Source organism: Thalassophryne amazonica, chromosome 7 (assembly GCF_902500255.1).
Source record: "Thalassophryne amazonica chromosome 7, fThaAma1.1, whole genome shotgun sequence".
Classification (NCBI taxonomy): Eukaryota; Metazoa; Chordata; class Actinopteri; order Batrachoidiformes; family Batrachoididae; genus Thalassophryne; species Thalassophryne amazonica.
The window spans coordinates 12,393,617-12,417,646 of NC_047109.1; the positions used below are offsets into that span (position 1 = coordinate 12,393,617).

The 24,030-nt window shown below is 39.8% G+C and overlaps 2 protein-coding genes across 2 annotated transcripts in view; both read right to left on the reverse strand.

The window, feature by feature from the left end:
* Window positions 1–6,009, reverse strand: part of LOC117513198 (regulator of G-protein signaling 22) — a 107,853-nt gene extending 101,844 nt beyond the window's left edge. The window contains exons 1-5 of the mRNA XM_034173494.1: window positions 5,988–6,009; window positions 5,884–5,912; window positions 5,742–5,804; window positions 4,643–4,825; window positions 4,457–4,542 (exon numbers count right to left, since the gene is read on the reverse strand). Of these exons, the coding sequence (XP_034029385.1) occupies window positions 4,457–4,542; window positions 4,643–4,825; window positions 5,742–5,804; window positions 5,884–5,912; window positions 5,988–6,009 (383 nt within the window). The remainder of the gene's footprint in view (window positions 1–4,456; window positions 4,543–4,642; window positions 4,826–5,741; window positions 5,805–5,883; window positions 5,913–5,987) is intronic.
* A 3,058-nt stretch (window positions 6,010–9,067) lies between these two features.
* fbxo43 (F-box protein 43) lies at window positions 9,068–23,652 on the reverse strand. Its single transcript, XM_034173850.1, has 5 exons — window positions 22,860–23,652; window positions 21,152–21,892; window positions 20,556–20,658; window positions 20,267–20,461; window positions 9,068–9,539 (listed from the first exon to the last, which is right to left on the reverse strand). The coding sequence occupies exons 1-5, from the start codon at window positions 23,636–23,638 to the stop codon at window positions 9,291–9,293; spliced, it is 2,067 nt and encodes a 688-aa protein (XP_034029741.1). The 5' UTR covers window positions 23,639–23,652; the 3' UTR covers window positions 9,068–9,290.
* Window positions 23,653–24,030: the final 378 nt, after the last annotated feature.

A 24,030-nucleotide genomic window follows, 5' to 3' on the forward strand; every position in this document is an offset into this window, starting at 1 on the left:
ACAATATAAAGCGCCTTGGGGCAACTGTTTGTTGTGATTTGGCGCTATATAAAAAAATTGATTGATTGATTGATTGATGAGTACACAGATGCTGTGACTTCATATATCAGCTTCTGTGAGGACTGCTGCATTCCATCACGAACCACAGTGAGGTATAATAATGACCAACCCTGGTTCAGTCCTAAATTCAAACAGTTGAGAATGCAGAAGGAGGTGACTTTCAAGAGCAGGGACAAGGTCAGGTTTAAAGAGTCAAGTACACGTTTGGGCAGGCGGTCAGGGAAGCTAAACAGCTGCACTCTGAGAAACTCCAACATCAGTTCTCAGCCAATGACTCCACTTCTGTCTAGAAAGGTCTCAGACAAATCATCACCTACAAAGAGACTGAACATGAGAGGGGCGCCGGTGTGTGCAATTACGCAAAGAGAATTTTGAAGTGTTCAAAAAAATCTTTCACGCATAAATGTCATGCAACAAACGTGATGTGGTAGTGAATATTGTGCGATCTACTTGCCAACACTACGTGCAGCTCATCAAGTCGAGTAACGAAGAAGTGAACAGTGTGAGTGGTTGCGTCAGCGCACTGCATCACAGGCAGCTCATCTAAACGATTATAATTAGAAGTTAAATCTATCATAAACATACTTTTACAGCTGCATACAAGAAGGAAAGAACATGCAACTGTTTTACCAAGCCATTACAAAATAAACACTAGGACTGCAAGCAGCCATATACAGGCCCTCGTGTCCGCACCACCGCCTCCCCGGGCCAAAGCGATTTCTGTGCAGGGGCCGACCCTCATCACACATGTGACCTTTCAAGTCAATCAGACAAACCATGAAGGAGTTATCATGAATTGATATTCCATGGTGAAGGGTCAAAATGGCTGCACCATAGCAGCCACACCCTTTGACATAGAAAAAAAGCTTTTGATATCTTTTGATCAGTATAGTCTCTGGATGATCTGAAAGAAATTTGAAGTGCATTGGACAAAATCCCTAGGAGGAGTTCGTTCAAATACAACCTGTGGAAATCACGCCAAAATGACACAAAAATTCAAAATGGCCAACTTCCTGTTTGGAGAAGACCAACGGTGCAAGAGACGTTTTTGTATGTCTATGCAAGTCACAGATGTGTACCAATTTTCATCTCCCTACTCCAAAAAAAAAAAACCCTATGGGGAGGAGTTTTTGAAAGTTGCAAGGGGGTGCTATAGAGGCATTTTGCCCCGCCCATGGGCGACGCCCCATGACATGCAAGAGGTTGTCATTCTTGACTTGTGTATCAATTTTCATGATGATATGACAAAATTAAACCCATCAAAAGGAAGAACGTATTTTCATGGCGAAGGGTCGATATTCTGCATGCCGCCACAAGGACGCCATTACTCATAGCTTCACAGTGATCATTGTGTACATTCACCAACTTGTTCTGCATGTTTTAGAAGTGGAATGAAGTTGATGGTGTTGACTGTGACATCAGTACCTATTTAAAGTATAAATAGGACATTTCCTCTTACCACCGGTGGCGCTATGAGTTTAGGTGGGAAGTTAATGTATGCGGATATTCAGGACGGAGCCCTCATCATGTCCAGCAAGTTTGAAGGATCTACAACGAAGTATGTGGGTGGGACAGCCGTTCGAAGTGAAACGGCATGCTCTGAAATGCTCACCAAAGTTTGACAAACCCCCTCGCTCAGCGCGCACAAGAAAAGCTGTGGCTGGAGCGCTGCTCTGTGATTCAGGAAGTGATTTGAGCTGTTTTCAACAGCCAACTCAAAGAAAAAATGATTAATCCGCTACAAAATAATTATTTTACAGATGCAGCGTCCAGCATACAGTATGTGGCAGCCAGTGGAACAAAGCATGGCGTTCAGCTGGGAACACAGCGGGTGGGATCGTCACTAAGATGTGCGTGCAAGTACCATCCCAATGACAACCACCAGCTCCAACCCACCAGCACCTCCTCCCCACCACGCCTCTCTCCATTCATGAGAGAGATCAATCAATCAATTTTTTTACATAGCGCCAAATCACAACAAACAGTTGCCCCAAGGCGCTTTATATTGTAAGGCAAGGCCATACAATAATAATGTAAAACCCCAACGGTCAAAACGACCCCCTGTGAGCAAGCACTTGGCTACAGTGGGAAGGAAAAACTCCCTTTTAACAGGAAGAAACCTCCAGCAGAACCAGGCTCAGGGAGGGGCAGTCTTCTGCTGGGACTGGTTGGGGCTGAGGGAGAGAACCAGGAAAAAGACATGCTGTGGAGGGGAGCAGAGATCGATCACTAATGATTAAATGCAGAGTGGTGCATACAGAGCAAAAAGAGAAAGAAACAGTGCATCATGGGAACCCCCCAGCAGTCTACGTCTATAGCAGCATAACTAAGGGATGGTTCAGGGTCACCTGATCCAGCCCTAACTATAAGCTTTAGCAAAAAGGAAAGTTTTAAGCCTAATCTTAAAAGTAGAGAGGGTGTCTGTCTCCCTGATCTGAATTGGGAGCTGGTTCCACAGGAGAGGAGCCTGAAAGCTGAAGGCTCTGCCTCCCATTCTACTCTTACAAACCCTAGGAACTACAAGTAAGCCTGCAGTCTGAGAGCGAAGCGCTCTATTGGGGTGATATGGTACTACGAGGTCCCTAAGATAAGATGGGACCTGATTATTCAAAACCTTATAAGTAAGAAGAAGAATTTTAAATTCTATTCTAGAATTAACAGGAAGCCAATGAAGAGAGGCCAATATGGGTGAGATATGCTCTCTCCTTCTAGTCCCCGTCAGTACTCTAGCTGCAGCATTTTGAATTAACTGAAGGCTTTTTAGGGAACTTTTAGGACAACCTGATATTAATGAATTACAATAGTCCAGCCTAGAGGAAATAAATGCATGAATTAGTTTTTCAGCATCACTCTGAGACAAGACCTTTCTGATTTTAGAGATATTGCGTAAATGCAAAAAAGCAGTCCTACATATTTGTTTAATATGCGCTTTGAATGACATATCCTGATCAAAAATGACTCCAAGATTTCTCACAGTATTACTAGAGGTCAGGGTAATGCCATCCAGAGTAAGGATCTGGTTAGACACCATGTTTCTAAGATTTGTGGGGCCAAGTACAATAACTTCAGTTTTATCTGAGTTTAAAAGCAAGAGGCAAAACCCACACAAAGCAGATGGACCTGACTAACTCTATCTCCCCATCCATGTTGAAGAATTGTGCAGACCAACTGTCCCCAGTGTTCAGAAATCTTGAACACCTCAGTGGAGACATGCCAGGTGCCAGCATGCTTCAAGATCTTCAAGAAATTCAGTGCTCCCCCTGAATCCATGATATGTGAGTTTTCTGTCCATGATTCTTGAAGAGAATTATGTGAGGAACACCACATTAATAAATAAATTTAGCAAGAGAAATACTAAATGAGATGAACGCATATGAAATGATTTAATGTGTTACTGAGATCGTACTGGTTCCGGTACAGCAAAACACGTATCAAATTATTTAATGTGGTACCCAGATCGTAGTGGTTCAGAGATCTTATCGGTACCACTGTTACAGAGGTCGTTTGGTTCCGAGGTCTCCAGTTACCTTGGAAAGGGCTATGTTTGTGGTTTGCACCACAGTGTGGCAGTGTTGTGCCATTCTGCTGCTTTATGCAGGACGCAGGCTAGTCTAGCTGAAGAAGCCACGTCTATGATCACAGAGTAGGGACAGAAAGACGATGAAGAATGGCTGCTTGTAACAAGATAGCCATTATGTGAACCAGCTCCCAGCCTTTTTAGTTACTGGCTATGCTGAACTAAACTGATGGCTAAGCTAAGCGCTACCGGGAGCTCCCAGTGACACTGGATCCACCGTCTGGAGAAGGCTGACAAAGGGACTTTTTTCTGTGGAGTGCCACACAGTGGAACAGTAATTCTACATGGCTCTGTGTGAACACAGGAGGAGTGAAATCAGACACCACTTATTCATTATTATTCAGTCTTATTGAGACATAGGAATTTTTTCTGAATACACCGCAGGTTAAAAAGAGGCAGAGATGGCCATTTGTTGATTGCACAATACACTAATTTGATTTAAAAGCCATGTTAAACTTACATTACATTTGGAGACACAAAACAGCCCAGACTGACAGTGTGTCCGGGAGTAAATCATGAAGTGGACACAGGTGGACTGACCTTCAGGCGGCCCCTGAGGTCACATCACTTTTATGGTTAAAAATAGCTCTGAATCTGTGTGCTTTTTTCAGATGCTGTATGGCTATTTTTTTTAATGAGCTACATCAGGACTTGCACAAGTTACAGAGTTGGAAGTAATGATTCATAATCTGGTATATCACTTTTTTAAAAGATTCTGTTGATTGGAGTGTGATATGCCCATTAAGTTCACTTGTCGCAGCAAATCTCTCTTTGTATATACAACTTCATAAATGCTTATGTGCATGTATTTTGTTGTACCTGTACTTGTAGTAGTAATCACTCTGAAGGAAATAAGGTAATCTTTCCTTCATAATCCACTGAATTCCTTCGTTTCTGTCCAGACACTGAAAGTAAAGAGGGATTCCTCATGTTAACTCAGTATGAACAGCTACTACCAGGATTTCTGTTCATGATTTTCAAACAGAGACATCATTTGACACTCACACAGACTGTGTAAGTGTTGTCCATCAGAGGACTTCTGGCTAGTGCTGTGGGGTCGTCAGCGGCGAGCTGTGATTTACTGTGATGGAGAACTGATCGGATTCTTTTGGAGATCACCTCTGCTTCTTCACTCATCACCTCAAATAGTCCTGTATCCCGATTATACAACAAAGCCTCTGGGAAAGACTGAAGGGGGAAGAAAAAAAAATAACTAGAGAACTAAACCAATTCAATGAGCTGTCTCTTAGAAAAATCAGGCTGATGGCCATGTAGGTGTCCGGATGGCCCAACTCAGATTTTGATGACATTTTCACCAATTACCCTTCAAATAGATTAGGCATGGTAAAATTTGTTTTTTAATCAGACCAAATTTTACCCCATTTTTGGTCAATTCAAAATTTGATGTCAAAACACCCAGAGAATCCGTTACATTAAAATATATAGTAAAAACGGCAACTTTGACAAAGCAATTTTCAAATCCGTGCACCGGCCTTGACCTTTGTCAATGACCTTGACCTCTGATCATAAAACTAACTGCATAAATGCACTCCCCATATTGGAAAACATATGAAATGATGCCTTATTTACTGAAACAGGCAAAATATTGAGTAATATATGAGGAATTTTAAATTTCCCCACTCACCAGGTTTTGGCCCTAAAAGCGTCCGCCTATAAAATTCAAAAGGTGTTGATTATAGAAATATAAGGAAAAGTTCCATCAAATGGACAATGGTTTACAGAGGTTCAGGGCATCCCTGATGCTTCATGCTCAGTTTTTGTAACCATGCGCTACAATTTGAAAATTGTTTTGTGTCAGTTGCCAATTTTTACTATATATTTGAATGTAACCTATTCTCGGTGGTGTTTTGACATCAAATTTTGAATTGACCAAAAAGTGGGGTAAAATTTGGTCTGATGAAAAAGAAACTTTACCATGCCTAAGCAGTCCATTTGAAGGGTAATTGGTGAAAACTGCATCAAAATCCGAGTTGAGCCATCCGGACACCCCCGCCTGATTTTCTCAGACAGCTCGTTAAATCCTGACATTTATCATTCTTTTCATTCAAAATCTCGTAAATAAGAACTCTCAGGCCTACAGTACCGGCAGACTTAAGAACTTGTTGAAAAAGTGAACCAACGTGTCATCAGAGGACAGAGTATTGACCTGTATAAAAATAAGAACATTAGTTTGCACCAATACATGAAGGTTTTAAACATTGTCGGTAATTAAACTTCATACTCACAAAACTGTCCTCACTGAGATGAGGCGGCTCTTAAACACAGCAAAACTTTAGTTATCACACTGCTCTGAAAGTAAATCTGAAGTAATTCGACTGTTGGTTCTTACCTGATAAGAGGACTCCACGCATTTTTTTAAACCTTTAATAATATAAACAAGTTTCCAGCTCAGGATTTTGACCCAGATTTGAAGACATTTGATCGGTAACTACAGACGCAGCTGAGGTTGCTATGGAAGTGTGTCCTTCTCAAAACACGCGAGATGGGGGTGGGGGTAACTAGAAAATACAACTATGTCCTGAAATAGCAGCAGAACACCTAAAAACTGGCTGCTTTCTTTGTTATAGTCATCTGTAAAAATTGTAAAAGTAGATTCAACCAAATAAAGTGTAAAGTCAACGATGTGAATGTTAAACAATGATTTAAATTCCCAGGATTGGAACTTAATTTATTGTGAGAAAGAGGTGGACAGGGCTTATAGTAAGTTTATGGAGATATTTATGGAATTATATGACACACACTGTCCAATTAAGAAATATAGTTGTAAAAAAAGATTTGTAGAACGTCCTTGGATGACCAAAAGTCTACAGAATGCTTGTAGAATGAAAAATAGTCTTTACAAAATATTTATTAAATTGAAAACTAAGGAAGCTGAAAGAAAATATAAGCTATATAAGAATAAACTAACAGAGCTATTAAGAACTAGTAAAAAATTATATTATAGAAAACAACTGGAAAGGAATAAACGTGATACAAAAAAGGTTTGGGGAATATTAAAAGATCTTATGCAGCATGGAAGGAGAAAAACGATATATCCAGATTATTTTATTGAGAAGGATAAAGATAACTATGAGATGAGTGAAAATGTAAATCATTTTAATGATTTTTTTTGTTAATATTGGCCCGGATTTGGCCAATAAAATTTCTGGTAAAGGTCCTGATTCTCCAATACTTATTAAGAGAAATAGAAATTCATTTTTTCCTCTCTCCTGTAGATGAACTTGAAATTATTACTATTGTTAGAAAATTTTAAAGTAAATCTTCAACTGATTTTCAAGATATTAATATGATACTGGTTAAAAAAGTAATAGAAAGTATTGTCAAACCACTTGTATATATTTGTAACTTATCTTTTATAACAGGAAAATTTCCAAGCAAAATGAAAATGGCTAAAGTTGTCCCTCTATTTAAAAGTGGAGATAAACACATTTTTACAAACTATAGACCAGTTTCTTTACTCCCACAATTCTCTAAAATTGTGGAAAAGCTATATGATAATAGATTAGAGTCATTTATTGGAAAGTATGAAATTCTTAATGAATGCCAATATGGTTTTAGGAGTAAGCGGTCCACTTCAATGACAGTAATTGAAACCATAGAGGAGATAACCAATACTATAGAAAGAAATATGCAGTTGGCATTTTTATAGACTTAAAGAAAGCTTTTGATACTCTTAATCATTCAATTTTGATTAAAAAATTAGAAATGTATGGTGTTAGGGGAGTTGCACTGCAATGGATACAGTTACTTAAGGGAGAGAAAGCAGTTTGTGAAAATGGGTGAGTTTACATCAAATAACTTGGAGATTTTATGCGGAGTACCCCAAGGTTCAATTTTGGGAGCAAAGTTATTTAATTTATATATAAATGACATATTTAATATATCCAAAGTGATGAGAATGATTTTATTTACAGATGACACAAACATATTTTATGCAAATGAAAATTATAGTGAACTTACCCGTATTATTAATGAGGAATTGAATAAACTAAAAAGTTGGATGGACACAAATAAATTATCTTTAAATCTAGATAAAACTAAAATAATGTTTTTTGGAAATTACAAAGTAAACTCTGAGATAAAGATATGTATAAATGGTGTTCAATTTGAAAGAGTATCAGAATGTAAATTTATTGGTGTAATAATAGATGAAAAAATAAGTTGGAAAAAAGCACATTAGATATATACAGAGTAAAGTTTCCAAAGGTCTCGCAGTTATTAATAAAGTTAAATATTTGTTGGAGCATGATGCCCTTCGAGTGTTATATTGTACATTGATTTTGCCTTATTTAACTTACTGTATAGAAGTATGGGGTAACAACTATAAGAGTTCACTTCATCCCCTCGTTATATTACAAAAACGCGCAGTCAGAATTTTGCATAAAGTAGGATATCTAGACCACACAAATGAATTGTTTCAGGTCAAAATTATTAAAAATGACTGATTTGGTAAAGTTTCATACTGCATTACTAATGTTTAAAGCCAATAAAAATGAACTGCCATGTAATATACAGAAACTGTTCTGTAAGAGCGAAGGACAGTATGGATTGAGGGGATGTGGTAACTTTATAGTAAATTATGTAAGAACTGCTCTGAAAAGTTGGTGTGTGTCAGTATGTGGAGTTAAATTATGGAATCATTTGGATAACCACATTAAATTGTGTGGAAACATTTATAAGTTCAAAAAGAAATATAAAGAAATTATGTTAGCACAGTACACAAACGAGTAAAAATGTTAATAGAGTTAGTAAGAAGTGTAGACGATTGCATAGACATTGAACAGTACTTGGTGTATGACATTATGTCAGTAATGATCAGGGTGCAAGACTATTTGTAATTGCTTAGAAGGTAAAAATGTGTTAAACTTTAAATGAATTGAAAATAATGGAATGCCATTGATGCAATTGTTAGTACCTAACCATATTCTAATGTAGATATAAAATGTAAATGTAAATATGAAATTGTTCTATTCTGTTTAGTTATGTTATTTTCTGATTTCTATCTTATTTGAGTGTATTTAACTGTGGATGGTAACGGGTGTACGGTGTATGGGGTGGGCGTTTACAAGCTTTTGCTTCAGCCCATGCCCTTTCGGCTGCACCTAATTTGAGAAACTGAGTTATTGTTGTATTTTTCTTTTGTTTGTTTTTTATGTATGTTAATAAGAGTTTATGTTGGTATTTTGTTTTGTTTATGTGCGTGCTGAATAAATTCATTCATTCATTCATTCAATGTTACCACTAGATGGCGCCAAACACTAACCAATAGCGCTTTCAAACAGACCGTTTAAAGACAAAACTTTTACAAATGAGACACAGGCGTGTTAAAAAGAAAACGGCTTTATTTTAAAACTATCTATAAACAGATTGGTAAAACTGGAAAATCTCTTACAGGAATTCAAAAAAACAGTTGATCAATGTGCAGGAAAGAGAGTACCTTCATCTCTGTTGGTCCTCCTCATTCATAATTAAAAACAAGTAGGACTGATGAAAAAAATTACAAAAAAAAAAATTATACACATTACATAAATATGCACAGGTATAAAGACATTCATGAGGAAAAGCACATTGTGGCTACAGACCGGTGTCTTGACCATCAGCATTTGCACCAAAATGTATCCAAATAAGCAGCTCACAGTCTCCTTACATTTCTCTTGCTTTCAGCACTCCCAGGAAGACGTGTGTCCTTTTTGCGGTGGCCTGCAGACTGGCTGCCACAGTCTTTAGAGCCGTGGAAGGCACAGAAGCAGGATGTGCAAAACCGGAAAGCACAGTCAGATCTGCTGCACACACCCTCTCTTTTCACCAAGTGACACCTGGCAGGATGCTGACATCGAGGGCAAGGCTTCAGACACTCATCACTGAAGAGCGTTTTAGCAATCTGGAACACCACCACATAAAACAGGAGTGAAAAATATAGTTCAGCCTGCAGCCAACAGTTTCAGGAAGATGTTATGGTGAAAATATTCAACCAAATTCAGTCTTATTGAGAAGTTCACCATTTGAACAGTTGTTTTGGAATATTTCTAATGTTTATCCATGTATATATTCATTTTCATTACAATTACAGAAAATGAACAGATTTTCAGGAAAGTTGGCAGACGGATCTGGTCCAACTTGGAATAAATAATATCGAACTTGAAGATGATATGCATTCTTAGGAAATTACCAAAGTACCCGTCCTTCGGACGGTGAAGAAAGAGTGTACTAATTGTGGGTCACTGGGAAAGTGTGCAACAGAATACTGAGACAACGTATTAGCTTCCAAAAGAAAGCTTTCAAAGCATTTTGAAGTAACAACTATAACAGACACACTGTGCCCTTATTTCAGAAGGTTAAACTTCATCTTTTTAAAAGTCCTAATAATTATGAAACGACTGACTCTGCAGTGTAATGAAAATGGATGTACCTTATTTTTTTCTGATTATGTTATGTTGTCAAAATTTATCTATCACACCAGGTGGCAGTAAAAGACATTTGCAGCAGTAACAGCGCCACCTAGTGAATACTGAAGTATGATGGGAATTACAGATTATACAACCCCAATTTCAATGAAGTTGGGACGTTATATGAAATCTAAATAAAAACAGAATACATTGAATTACAAATCAATTGAATATAGTATGTGAAATGTTTAGTTATTCCTCGGCCTCCTTTAGCAGTAATGGTACTTGTAATAAGTGTAGCTTATTCGTAGCTTTGGAGACCAGGCTGGGCGAACTGGAGACTCAGCTCCGCACCGTGGAAAATTCTACAGCTAGCCAGGCCCCTGTAGTCGGTGCGGACCAAGGTAGCTTAGCCGCCGTTAGTTCCCTTCCAGCAGATCCCGAGCAGCCGGGAAAGCAGGCCGACTGGGTGATTGTGAGGAGGAAGCGCAGCCCTAAACAGAAGCCCTGTGTACACCGCCAACCCGTTCACATTTCTAACCGTTTTTCCCCACTCGGCGACACACCCGCCAAGGATCAAACTCTGGTTATTGGCGACTGTTTTGAGAAATGTGAAGTTAGCGACACCAGCAACCATAGTCAGTTGTCTTCCGGGGGCCAGAGCAGGCAACATTGAAGGAAATTTGCAACGGCTGGCTAAGGCTAAGCGTAAATTTGGTAAGATTGTAATTCACGTCGGCAGTAATGACACCCGGTTACGCCAATCGGAGGTCACTAAAATTAACATTGAATCGGTGTGTAACTTTGCAAAAACAATGTCAGACTCTGTAGTTTTCTCTGGGCCCCTCCCCAATCGGACCGGGAGTGACATGTTTAGCCGCATGTTCTCCTTGAATTGCTGGCTGTCTGAGTGGTGTCCAAAAAATGAGGTGGGCTTCATAGATAATTGGCAAAGCTTCTAGGGAAAACCTGGTCTTGTTAGGAGAGACGGCATCCATCCCACTTTGGATGGAGCAGCTCTCATTTCTAGAAATCTGGCCAATTTTCTTAAATCCTCCAAACCATGAATATCCAGGGTTGGGACCAGGAAGCAGAGTTGTAGTCTTACACACCTCTCTGCAGCTTCTCTCCCCCTGCCATCCCCTCATTACCCCATCCCCGTAGAGACGGTGCCTGCTCCCAGACCAGCAATAACCAGTAAAAATCTATTTAAGCATAAAAATTCAAAAAGAAAAAAATAATATAGCACCTTCAACTGCACCACAGACTAAAACAGTTAAATGTGGTCTATTAAACATTAGGTCTCTCTCTTCTAAGTCCCTGTTGGTAAATGATATAATAATTGATCAACATATTGATTTATTCTGCCTTACAGAAACCTGGTTACAGCAGGATAATTGTGTTAGTTTAAATGAGTCAACACCCCTGAGTGACACTAACTGCCAGAACGCTCGTAGCACGGGCCGAGACGGAGGATTAGCAGCAATCTTCCATTCCAGCTTATTAATTAATCCAAAACCCAGACAGAGCTTTAATTCATTTGAAAGCTTGACTCTTAGTCTTGTCCATCCAAATTGGAAGTCCCAAAAACCAGTTTTATTTGTTATTATCTATCGTCCACCTGGTCGTTACTGTGAGTTTCTCTGTGAATTTTCAGACCTTTTGTCTGACTTAGTGCTTAGCTCAGATAAGATAATTATAGTGGGCGATTTTAACATCCACACAGATGCTGAGAATGACAGCCTAAACACTGCATTTAATCTATTATTAGACTCAGTTGGCTTTGCTCAAAATGTAAATGAGTCCACCCACCACTTTAATCATATATTAGATCTTGTTCTGACTTATGGTATGGAAATTGAAGACTTAACAGTATTCCCTGAAAACTCCCTTCTGTCTGATCATTTCTTAATAACATTTACATTTGCTCTGATGGACTACCCAGCAGTGGGGAATAAGTTTCATTACACTAGAAGTCTTTCAGAAAGCGCTGTAACTAGGTTTAAGGATATGATTCCTTCTTTATGTTCTCCAATGCCATATACCAACACAGTGCAGAGTAGCTACCTAAACTTTGTGAGTGAGATAGAGTATCTCGTCAATAGTTTTACATCCTCATTGAAGACAACTTTGGATGCTGTAGCTCCTCTGAAAAAGAGAGCCTTAAATCAGAAGTGCCTGACTCCGTGGTATAACTCACAAACTCGCAGCTTAAAGCAGATAACCCGTAAGTTGGAGAGGAAATGGCGTCTCACTAATTTAGAAGATCTTCACCATTTTATGTGGTCTGGAAACCAGTTTCTAGCTATGTGTGGCCCTTTAACAGGTCAGACAGTTTAAACCAGATTTCAGTGGGCTAATGTTGAGTATCTTTTGGTTTTGGACAGTGAGTTGGTCAATGCAAACAGCTTGGCGATGAAAATATGGTTGTTTTTTACTATTTGAGACATAGAGAAAATGGCGTCTCACTAATTTAGAAGATCTTCACTTAGCCTGGAAAAAGAGTCTGTTGCTCTATAAAGAAGCCCTTCGTAAAGCTAGGACATCTTACTACTCATCACTAATTGAAGAAAATAAGAACAACCCCAGGTTTCTTTTCAGCACTGTAGCCAGGCTGACAAAGAGTCAGAGCTCTATTGAGCCGAGTATTCCTTTAACTTTAACTAGTAATGACTTCATGACTTTCTTTGCTAACAAAATTTTAACTATTAGAGAAAAAATTACTCATAACCATCCCAAAGACGTATCGTTATCTTTGGCTGCTTTCAGTGATGCCGGTATTTGGTTAGACTCTTTCTCTACGATTGTTTTGTCTGAGTTATTTTCATTAGTTACTTCCTCCAAACCATCAACATGTCTATTAGACCCCATTCCTACCAGGCTGCTCAAGGAAGCCCTACCATTAATTAATGCTTCGATCTTAAATATGATCAATCTATCTTTATTAGTTGGCTATGTACCACAGGCTTTTAAGGTGGCAGTAATTAAACCATTACTTAAAAAGCCATCACTTGACCCAGCTATCTTAGCTAATTATAGGCCAATCTCCAACCTTCCTTTTCTCTCAAAAATTCTTGAAAGGGTAGTTGTAAAACAGCTAACTGATCATCTGCAGAGGAATGGTCTATTTGAAGAGTTTCAGTCAGGTTTTAGAATTCATCATAGTACAGAAACAGCATTAGTGAAGGTTACAAATGATCTTATGGCCTCAGACAGTGGACTCATCTCTGTGCTTGTTCTGTTAGACCTCAGTGCTGCTTTTGATACTGTTGACCATAAAATTTTATTACAGAGATTAGAGCATGCCAGAGGTATTAAAGGCACTGCGCTGCGGTGGTTTGAATCATATTTATCTAATAGATTACAATTTGTTCATGTAAATGGGGAATCTTCTTCACAGACTAAGGTTAACTATGGAGTTCCACAAGGATCTGTGCTAGGACCAATTTTATTCACTTTATACATGTTTCCCTTAGGCAGTATTATTAGACAGCATTGCTTAAATTTTCATTGTTACGCAGATGATACCCAGCTTTATCTATCCATGAAGCCAGAGGACACACACCAATTAGCTAAACTGCAGGATTGTCTTACAGACATAAAGACATAGATGACCTCTAATTTCCTGCTTTTAAATTCAGATAAAACTGAAGTTATTGTACATGGCCCCACAAATCTTAGAAACATGGTGTCTAACCAGATCCTTACTCTGGATGGCATTACCCTGACCTCTAGTAATACTGTGAGAAATCTTGGAGTCATTTTTGATCAGGATATGTCATTCAATGCGCATATTAAACAAATATGTAGGACTGCTTTTTTGCATTTGCGCAATATCTCTAAAATTAATTCATGCATTTATTTCCTCTAGGCTGGACTATTGTAATTCATTATTATCAGGTTGTCCTAAAAGTTCCCTGAAAAGCCTTCAGTTAATTCAAAATGCTGCAGCTAGAGTACTGACAGGGACTAGAAGGAAGAGCATACCTCACCCATATTGGCCTCTCTTCATTGGCTTCCTGTTAATTCTAGAATAGAATTTACAATTCTTCTTCTTACTTATAAGGTTTTGAATAATCAGGTCCCATCTTATCTTATGGACCTCATAAGTACCATATCACCCCAATAGAGCGCTTCGCTCTCAGACTGCAGGCTTACTTGTAGTTCCTAGGGTTTGTAAGAGTAGAATGGGAGGCAGAGCCTTCAGCTTTCAGGCTCCTCTCCTCTGGAACCAGCTCCCAATTCAGATCAGGGAGACAGACACCCTCTCTACTTTTAAGATTAGGCTTAAAACTTTCCTTTTTGCTAAAGCTTATAGTTAGGGCTGGATCAGGTGACCCTGAACCATCCCTTAGTTATGCTGCTATAGACTTAGACTGCTGGGGGGTTCCCATGATGCACTGAGTGTTTCTTTCTCTTTTTGCTCTGTATGCACCACTCTGCATTTAATCATTAGTGATTGATCTCTGCTCCCCTCCACAACATGTCTTTTTCCTGGTTCTCTCCCTCAGCCCCAACCAGTCCCAGCAGAGGACCGCCCCTCCCTGAGCCTGGTTCTGCTGGAGATTTCTTCCTGTTAAAAGGGAGTTTTTCCTTCCCACTGTCGCCAAGTGCTTGCTCACAGGGGGTCGTTTTGACCGTTGGGGTTTTTCCGTAATTATTGTATGGCCTTGCCTTACAATATAAAGCGCCTTGGGGCAACTGTTTGTTGTGATTTGGCGCTATATAAATAAAACTGATTTGATTTGAAAACACCACAAAGAAAGGATATTTAAAGTTCAAACTTATAAACTTTTTGTTTTTGTGCAAATATTTTCTCATATTGAAATGGATATTGAAACGTTTCAAAAAGTTGGAACGGGGCAACAAAATACTGGGAAAGTTGATGAATGCTCAAAGAACACCTAATTGGAAACAGGTGAGTTGTCATGATTGAGTATAAAAGGAGCATCCCCAAAAGGCTCAGCTGTTCATAAGCAAAGATGGGGTGAACAAATGCGTGAAAAAATAGTCCAACAGTTTAAGAGCAATGTTTCCCAATGTTTCATTGCAAGAAACTTAGGGATTCCATCATCTACAGTCCATAAAATAATCAGAAGATTCAGAGAATCTGGAGAACTTTCTACACGTAAGCAGCAAGGCCGAAAACCAACATTGAATGCCCGTGACCTTCGATCCCTCAGGCAGGCGGCACTGCATTAAAAACAGTCATCATTGTGTAAAGGATCTTACCACGTGGGCTCAGGAACAATTCAGAAAACCATTGTCACTTAACACAGTTCGTCGCTACATCTACAAGTGCAAGTTAAAACTCTACCATGCAAAGCGAAAGCCATACATCAATAACATCCAGAAACACCACCACCTTCTCTGGGCCCAGGCTCATTTGAAATGGACAGACGCAAAGTGTGCTGTCGTCTGATGAGTCCACATTTCAAATTGTTTTTGGAAATCATGGACTTCGTGTCCTCCGAACAAAAGAGGAAAAAGACCATCCAGACTGTTACCAGCGCAAAGTTCAAAAGGCAGCATCTGTGATGGTATGGGGTGTGTTAGTGCCCATGGCATGGGCAAATTACACATCTGTGATGGCACCATCAGTGCTGAAAGGTACATCCAGGTTTTGGAGCAACACATGCTGCCATCCAAGCAACGTCTTTTTCAGAGACGTCCCTGCTTATTTCAGCAAGACAATGCCAAGCCACATTCTGCACGTTACAACAGCGTGGCTTTGTAGGAAAAGAGTGCGAGTCTAGACTGGCTTACCTGCAGTCCAGACCTGTTACCCATTGAAAATGTGTGGCGCATTATAAGGCGCAAAATACAACAACGGAGCCCCGGACTGTTGAACAACTTAAGTCGTACATCAAGCAAGAATGGGAAAGAATTCCACCTACAAAGCTTCAATGATTGGTGTCCTCAGTTCCCAAACATTTATTGAGTGTTGTTAGAAGGAAAGGTGATGTAACACAGTTGTAAACATACCACTGTCCCAGCTTTTTTGAAATGTGTTGCAGGCATACATTTCAAAATGAGCACAAAATTTGCACAAAAACAAAGTTTATCAGTTTGAACAGTAAATATCTTGTCTTTGTGGTGTATTCAGTTGAATATAGGTTGAAGAGGATTTGCAAATCATTGTATTCTGTTTTTATTTACATTTTACACAATGTCCCAACTTCATTGGAATTGGGGTTGTAATAAAGTATGAGAATGCATGAAATTCAAGGCAAGACTGGAAAGAAAATGTAATAAAAACATGCTGACATTTGTTTGCAATAATTAAGAAGCAATGCTTTCCCCAAACTATGCTGTTTTTATGCATTTGTTTTGGGGGGGGGGGGGGGGGGGGAGCACGCCAGAGCGCCATTTTTGGTGTCACAATGGGGCCCGTAGCGCCCGAACCATAATAGCTGGTGCAAATGTGATGGCAGATTTGGAATTTGTAGATGTTTTTGCCCTAGAAAACATCTTCAAATAATTTTCAATGACCTACCTTGATGAAATACGGAAGAAATAAAGCAGTGCTCAGTGACAATACATTGAATGTCATATACATGGAATCTGGACAAATTCATACTTGCTAGGCGAAAACGCCATCTGTCAGAAATTGGCGGTATATCATGGATCGACGGTTGTAATTAACCGCAAAATGTGGGCAATTAAGGGGATTTGTGAAAGACGATGTGCATCCATAACTAACAGAGGATATGGGAAGATCGAGAGCGTAGAGATGATGTGTGAGGTGAGCCCATCCAGTTTTTTTTTTTTTTTTTTTTTGTTTTTTTTTATTGTAACTAAGTTATGCATTCTCATGAATGTTCTTTGATGTAATCCCTGACTGCGTGCATGCACACAAACAAATTTCCCTATTCTCAGTGAACTGATCCATTACAAACGTGTTTAAAGTCTCTGGGTTTGACCAGGTTCACAATGACCTGAAATGGCCAGTAACAATATAGCTGTTATAGAAACACCTCCAAACAACACATTTCAAAAATTCAAATGTTACACGTGACTAGGTTTAGAAATACTAGTCTTTTCTAAAAATGTAATATTTTAAACATGAAATCTGAAGATATTTTCTTGAGTTCAATCAAACTGATGGACATTTTCACTATTATTTGACAAATTGAGAAAACAAACAAAACAAACAAAAAACAACAACACTGTAGGGGGTTTTCTGCCTGCCTGAACCCAACCCGACAGTGCTGAGATCTTGAAGCAAACGTCACATGCACTGTTGCAAAACAAGAGCCTCGACATTAGGGCTCAGCTGTTCTTATTCTTGCCTCGACCTGCCCCCAGGTTGGCGGTCTTTGCACTGCTGTGTGTATCAGTAGAGCTATGTGATTGGCTGCAAATACTGATGCGTCGACATGGTAAGCGGGTGACTTGATCGTTTTTTTGTTTTTTTTTTCCCCCCCCAAGCAGTACGTGTCAGATCAAAACTTTGTGATGAATGTTTTTGTCAGAATGGTAGCGTGATAAGCAATAAAGGAATGTTATTGCTTATCACGCTACCATTCTTATTCCAAGGCGCTGAGGTTTGTCCCAGAGAGATATGAAGCACTTGGTTTTGTCAGTTTAGACTGCACGTAAATGATGACATTTGGGCATGTGTCATGACTGAACATAAAGCAGTCCGGTCAAATCAAGTGTGCAATATTAAGTGATCTGAGGACATTTGGACATGCATCAGAAAACATTATAGCCCTGAACAAAAATATAAATGCAACACATTTGTTTTTGCTCCCATTTTTCATGAGCTGAACTCAAAGATCTAAAATATTTTCTATATACTCAAAAGACCTATTTCTCTCAAATATTGTTCACAAATCTGTCTAAATCTGTTAGTGAGCATTTCTCCTTCGCAGAGATAATCCATCAGTTTTGCTTTATTGGGGGAATCGGGGGTCAGAAAACCAGTCAGTATCTGGTGTGACCACCATTTGCCTCACACAATGCAACATCTACTTCACATAGTTGATCAAATCAATTTCATTTATATAGCGCCAAATCACAACAAACACTTGCCCCAAGGCGCTTCATATTGCAAGGCAAAGCCATACAATAATTACAGAAAAACCCCAACTGTCAAAACGACCCCCTGTGAGCAAGCACTTGGCGATAGTGGGAAGGAAAAACTCCCTTTTAACAGGAAGAAACCTCCAGCAGAACCAGGCTCAGGGAGGGGCAGTCTTCTGCTGGGACTGGTTGGGGCTGAGGGAGAGAACCAGGAAAAAGACATGCTGTGGAGGGGAGCAGAGATCAGTCACTAATGATTAAATGCAGAGTGGTGCATACAGAGCAAAAAGAGAAAAAACACTCAGTGCATCATGGGAACCCCCCAGCAGTCTAAGTCTATAGCAGCATAACTAAGGGATGGTTCAGGGTCACCTGATCCAGCCCTAACTATAAGCTTTAGCAAAAAGGAAAGTTTTAAGCCTAATCTTAAAAGTAGAGAGGGTGTCTGTCTCCCTGATCTGAATTGGGAGATGGTTCCAGAGGAGAGGAGCCTGAAAGCTGAAGGCTCTGCCTCCCATTCTACTCTTACAAACCCTAGGAACTACAAGTAAGCCTGCAGTCTGAGAGCGAAGCGCTCTATTGGGGTGATATGGTACTATGAGGTCCCTAAGATAAGATGGGACCTGATTATTCAAAACCTTATAAGTAAGAAGAAGAATTTTAAATTCTATTCTAGAATTAACAGGAAGCCAATGAAGAGAGGCCAATATGGGTGAGATATGCTTTCTCCTTCTAGTCCCTGTCAGTACTCTAGCTGCAGCATTTTGAATTAACTGAAGGCTTTTCAGGGAACTTTTAGGACAACCTGATAATAATGAATTACAATAGTCCAGCCTAGAGGAAATAAATGCATGAATTAGTTTTTCAGCATCACTCTGAGACAAGACCTTTCTAATTTTAGAGATATTGCGCAAATGCAAAAAAGCAGTCCTACATATTTGTTTAATATGCGCATTGAATGACATATCCTGATCAAAAATGACTCCAAGATTTCTCACAGTATTACTAGAGGTCAGGGTAATGCCATCCAGAGTAAGGATCTGGTTAGACACCATGTTTCTAAGATTTGTGGGGCCAAGTACAATAACTTCATTTTTATCTGAGTTTAAAATCAGGAAATTAGAGGTCATCTATGTCTTTATGTCTGTAAGACAATCCTGCAGTTTAGCTAATTGGTGTGTGTCCTCTGGCTTCATGGATAGATAAAGCTGAGTATCATCTGCGTAACAATGAAAATTTAAGCAATGCTGTCTAATAATACTGCCTAAGGGAAGCATGTATAAAGTGAATAAAATTGGTCCTAGCACAGAACCTTGTGGAACTCCATAATTAACCTTAGTCTGTGAAGAAGATTCCCCATTTACATGAACAAATTGTAATCTATTAGATAAATATGATTCAAACCACCGCAGCGCAGTGCCTTTAGTACCTATGGCATGCTCTAATCTCTGTAATAAAAGTTTATGCAGCAATGATCAAGATCAGCAGACAGGCACCATCGAATGTGAGCATTTGCCCACTCAAGTTGGTTACAAGGACAAATTGCAGTCAGGTCAAGACCCTGCTGAGGATGACGAGCATGCAGATGTGCTTCGCTGAGATTGTTTCTGACAGTTTGTGTAGAAATTTTTTGGTTCTACAAACTGATTGTTGCAGCACCTGTCTGGGTGGCTGGTCCAAGACAATCTTGGAGGTGAACATGCTGGATGTGGAGGTCCTGGGCTGGTGTGGTTACACGTGGTCTGTGGTTGTGTGACCAGTTGGATGTACTGCCAAATTCTCTGAAACGCCTTTGGAGATGGCTTATTCACGGAATTCACGGATGCCAATTGCATGCTCAAAAATTACGACATTATGCTGTGTGATAAAACTGAACATTTCAGAGTGGCCTTTTATTGTAGACAGCCTAAGGCACATGTGTGCAATAATCATACTGTTTAATCAGCATCTTGATATACCACACCTGTGAGGTGGGATGGATTATCTTGGCAAAAGAGAAGTGCTCATTAACAGAGTTAGACTTGTCAGCAATATTTGAGAGAAACAGACCTTTAGTGTATAGAAAATATTTTAGATCTGAGTTCAGCTCATGAAAAATGGGAGCAAAAACAAGTGTTGCATTTATATTTTTGTTCAGTGTACATATTGCTAATGCAAATAAGTGCTGCCCAAGTCTTGCAAATTTTTAACTCACTTCTAAAAACTTCTCCCGTTTGCTGCTGCTGCCAGAATGTGAAGTGTTGTCCTGTAATGAGGACAGACTCTTTTTTCCTGACTGAGGGGTGCAGAAGCCAGATGTTCTGGACTGAGCCTGAACCAACTTGAGGGCTGATCTCTTTGACAAAGTCAGCCTGGTCTCTGCATCAGGGATGTGGACAGCGCTCCCAAGCTGGAACACAGGAGCACACAGCTTGAACAGTTCTCCTGAAGCAACTAGATTGACTGGAGTTTAAACTTGTCCTCAGTCATGCCAGCAATCCTACCTCAAGAGCAGCCTCAACTTCATGTAAGTATGCTGTTCTTCTAAAGCGAGCTCGCTTGTCCTGCTTAATGATTTCATTCCAGTTCTGGCACACCTGACCAAACCTTAAAATAAATAAAACATGCATGAGTATCTAACGAAAATTATAATTTATTCATTGTGCCTACAAAAACTTGCACTGTACATCCACACACTTCATTTTGAATTGCGTTAAAATTAATACTGCACAAAAGCAGATCTGGAATATGTTAGTGTTGCAAACCTAAGAAACAGTACTGCTTTGCTTTTTAAAACCAATAACTTTGGTTGTATTCATATGGTCAAAGCATTTTAAATGATTGAACTAATATATATATATATATATATATATATATATATATATACATACATACATACATATATACATACATACATACATATATACATACATACATACATATATACATACATACATACATATATACATACATACATTCTGGACAATTGTCAGAACCTGTGCTCCAATTTGAAAGCACAAGGTTCAAAATAAATGGATAAATGAACACAAAAGCCATTACCAGACCTACAGTAGGTTTGTTTAAAACAATAACTCCACACCTGTAAATGCACTCAGACGGCAGGTGGCCGAGTATGACAGCCAGGACGTGGCCAAGGTTCCTCTTCTTCAGTTCCGTCAGTATGTCGACCTTCTTCAGGCCCATCTTCCTGCCGATCAGCCCTGACAGTGGCATCGTGGTCCTAAACGTCACCGGGGTCCCAGCCAGTGCTGCTGCAGACCTGAGTTGCTCCTGCAGACAAGGACTCTGTGCAACAAACATCTGTGCCTTCTTCTGGCTCATGGCATGAACCAGCTGCAAAGCTGGTGTCAGAGAGAGATTGACTGATGCCGTGCAGAGAAGAGTGGCATCTGTACTGGCTGGAGCTGTGCATAAAGGTGTCGTGGCTTCTAGTTTTGCAACTGCTTCCCTGTGTGGGGTTGCATAGTCTGGTACGGCAGAAGCTAGGCTGTTACTACGCTGGACTAAAACGATGCTGCTTGGTGTGGTATCGTCAACAAACACTCCATCTTCATTAGAGTGACTGCAGCGCTGATGAAGATGCCCATGCTTTCTATCAGCCGAGTCCTCCTCAGATTGAGACCCTCCTTCTTTAAGCGTGGAAAGTCTGTGCTGACGCTGAAAACGGGAGCGCCTTTTCACCTCTGGCAGATATGGGGTTCCATTGTTTCCTTTGGAGACGGAAGGCAGAAGTTCCTGGAATGAGCCATCGTGGTCCTCAGAGGAGTCCCGAGATTTGTCGAGCGTCAGAGAACTGAACCCGCTGTCTTCACACACTGACCTGTCAAGAGTGATGAATGCGGTTAACGACTGGCACTTTTCCCCAGTTAAACCTAACATCTGCATTTAACATGTCTCTAATGACACCTGCTGTCTGTCCAACTTCTGAAATCAACCTCAGAAATTATTTCTCCTCAGGATCACTTTTAAGTATTACTGAATTAATAAGCTCAAAGATTGCACCCGTATCAATTTGAGCACTCCACCCTCCAATTCAAAATACACCAGTAGGTCACAAGTGTGAACTGCTGGCTTTTTTCTTATAACTTCATTTTGCAATTCACACATGATCTAGGCAAGTCAAAGGCTCAGATGACGGTATAAGAACACCTGAGCCATTGCACATTAAAATTACAAAATAAATAAAAATATAAAACAATCCAGGCTTCTGTATAGAAAAATAATGCCCTTTAAACACAATGAAAGCTAATCTCTTCAACATGACATAAATAAAATAACACAAAAACCAAAATGATGGGTTGCATAAGTAATTGCAACCTTTAGTGTAGCAAGTAAATCATCACTTTTGCAGCCAGTTCTCTTAAGACAAGACAGGGGATGAACACAAGAAAATGTCGGAGTTTATTTACATCTTTAGGACAAATAGTTCAGTATATCTGTCTGGAAGAGGCAGTTCTCAAAAACTGTGTTCATGCAAGAAGAAGAGTGAGCAAAGCCACCAAGACCCCCAGACAACCTTGAAGAAGTTATATGTTACGAGATTAGTTTACACTGTGAGTTGAAAGAACATCATTTTAGAAATTTTTATATACACAAAACTGATTTTTTTTTATTTTTATGTTATTCCAACATTCAGGCATCTAACAGCTCCAGGGTTCACAAATTTTTGGTCACCACTGTATATAACATAATGCAGAATGGGGTGGTGGGATAGCAAGATCTGAACCTCATCATGTGGGGTAACTAAGGTCTATATCTAAAACTCAAAACAATTGACAAGCACTTACCTGATGCATTTGGGTATACGTGTGGTTGACGGCGTACTCTCAATGCTTGAGATTTCATATGGGCTATTTGTCACATCTCTGAGGGGTGACTGAGAACGGTCCTTAGAGGCACCTACAGTAAGCTGATCAGCAACTGTAATGCTCTCATTCATATCTGCATCCAAGAGTGAAATACTGCTTTCACTGATGCTCTGCTTGCCATCTTCAAGAGTGGAGGTCCTTACATTTGAAAAGAAGAGACGTCCTATCCTCCCAGATAAGGACAAGTCCGGCTCCAGTTTTAAAGTGTTTGTCAACATAGGCCCTGACAACACAGAGTCTAGGGAGTCAAATGATGCACTGAACCAGGTTTCAGAAGTATCACTCAAAGAGGATTTTGTCCTGTTGGTCCATGGTGATCTATTGCTGACAGCTGTCTCATCTGTGGCAGGTTTACTCATGAGAAGTCTACGTCGTAATATCGTGTCTTTCTTGTATCCTTGAGGTGTTTCACACCTGCAAGCTGCAGCTGCCTGTGAAACCCGCTTTGAATCTGTGTCCAAATGCAGCGCCGAATCTTTACTCCTCCCCTTCTTCGGTGAGACAGACAGCTGGAAGTTTTCTTTGGGAGATTCACTGAATTCTGCTGAAGATAAACTTCTACAGGTGTCGTGTGTAACCCTGGTGTCCTTCCACGGACTGCGGAGGACACTGGAGTAGCCGCTGTCAGACAAGCTGCCATGACAGCGCTGATCTTTGCAGCTCTTGACATAGACACTGTGATCAGGAGTGCACTGCATTTTTCTTCCTCTACACAGTCTCTGCTACAATCACAGTGTTGACAAAAAGGTGATGAACCCAAATGACCTGTGGGGTGGGGGGGCAGAGAGAGAGAGAAAAAAGCAAGTGAAGCTACTTGGGGATGAAAGACCTACATGACACACTGAAAAACTAAGACAAGAAAAAGTGTGACCATCTGTTAGTTTATTCACTCAATCAATTTTACTGCCATTCTAAAAACAGGCAACACACACACACAGGAAAGAAATGTGTTACGCAGGTTCGAGTCAGTGCAGATAAATAGAAAAAAAAAGCGAATAAAAAATGTTATATTTAATATAAACACAATAAATATTGTCCAGCTCCGACAGGCATTATTGCTGCTATTGATGTTTTGTAGCCGTGAATGGCT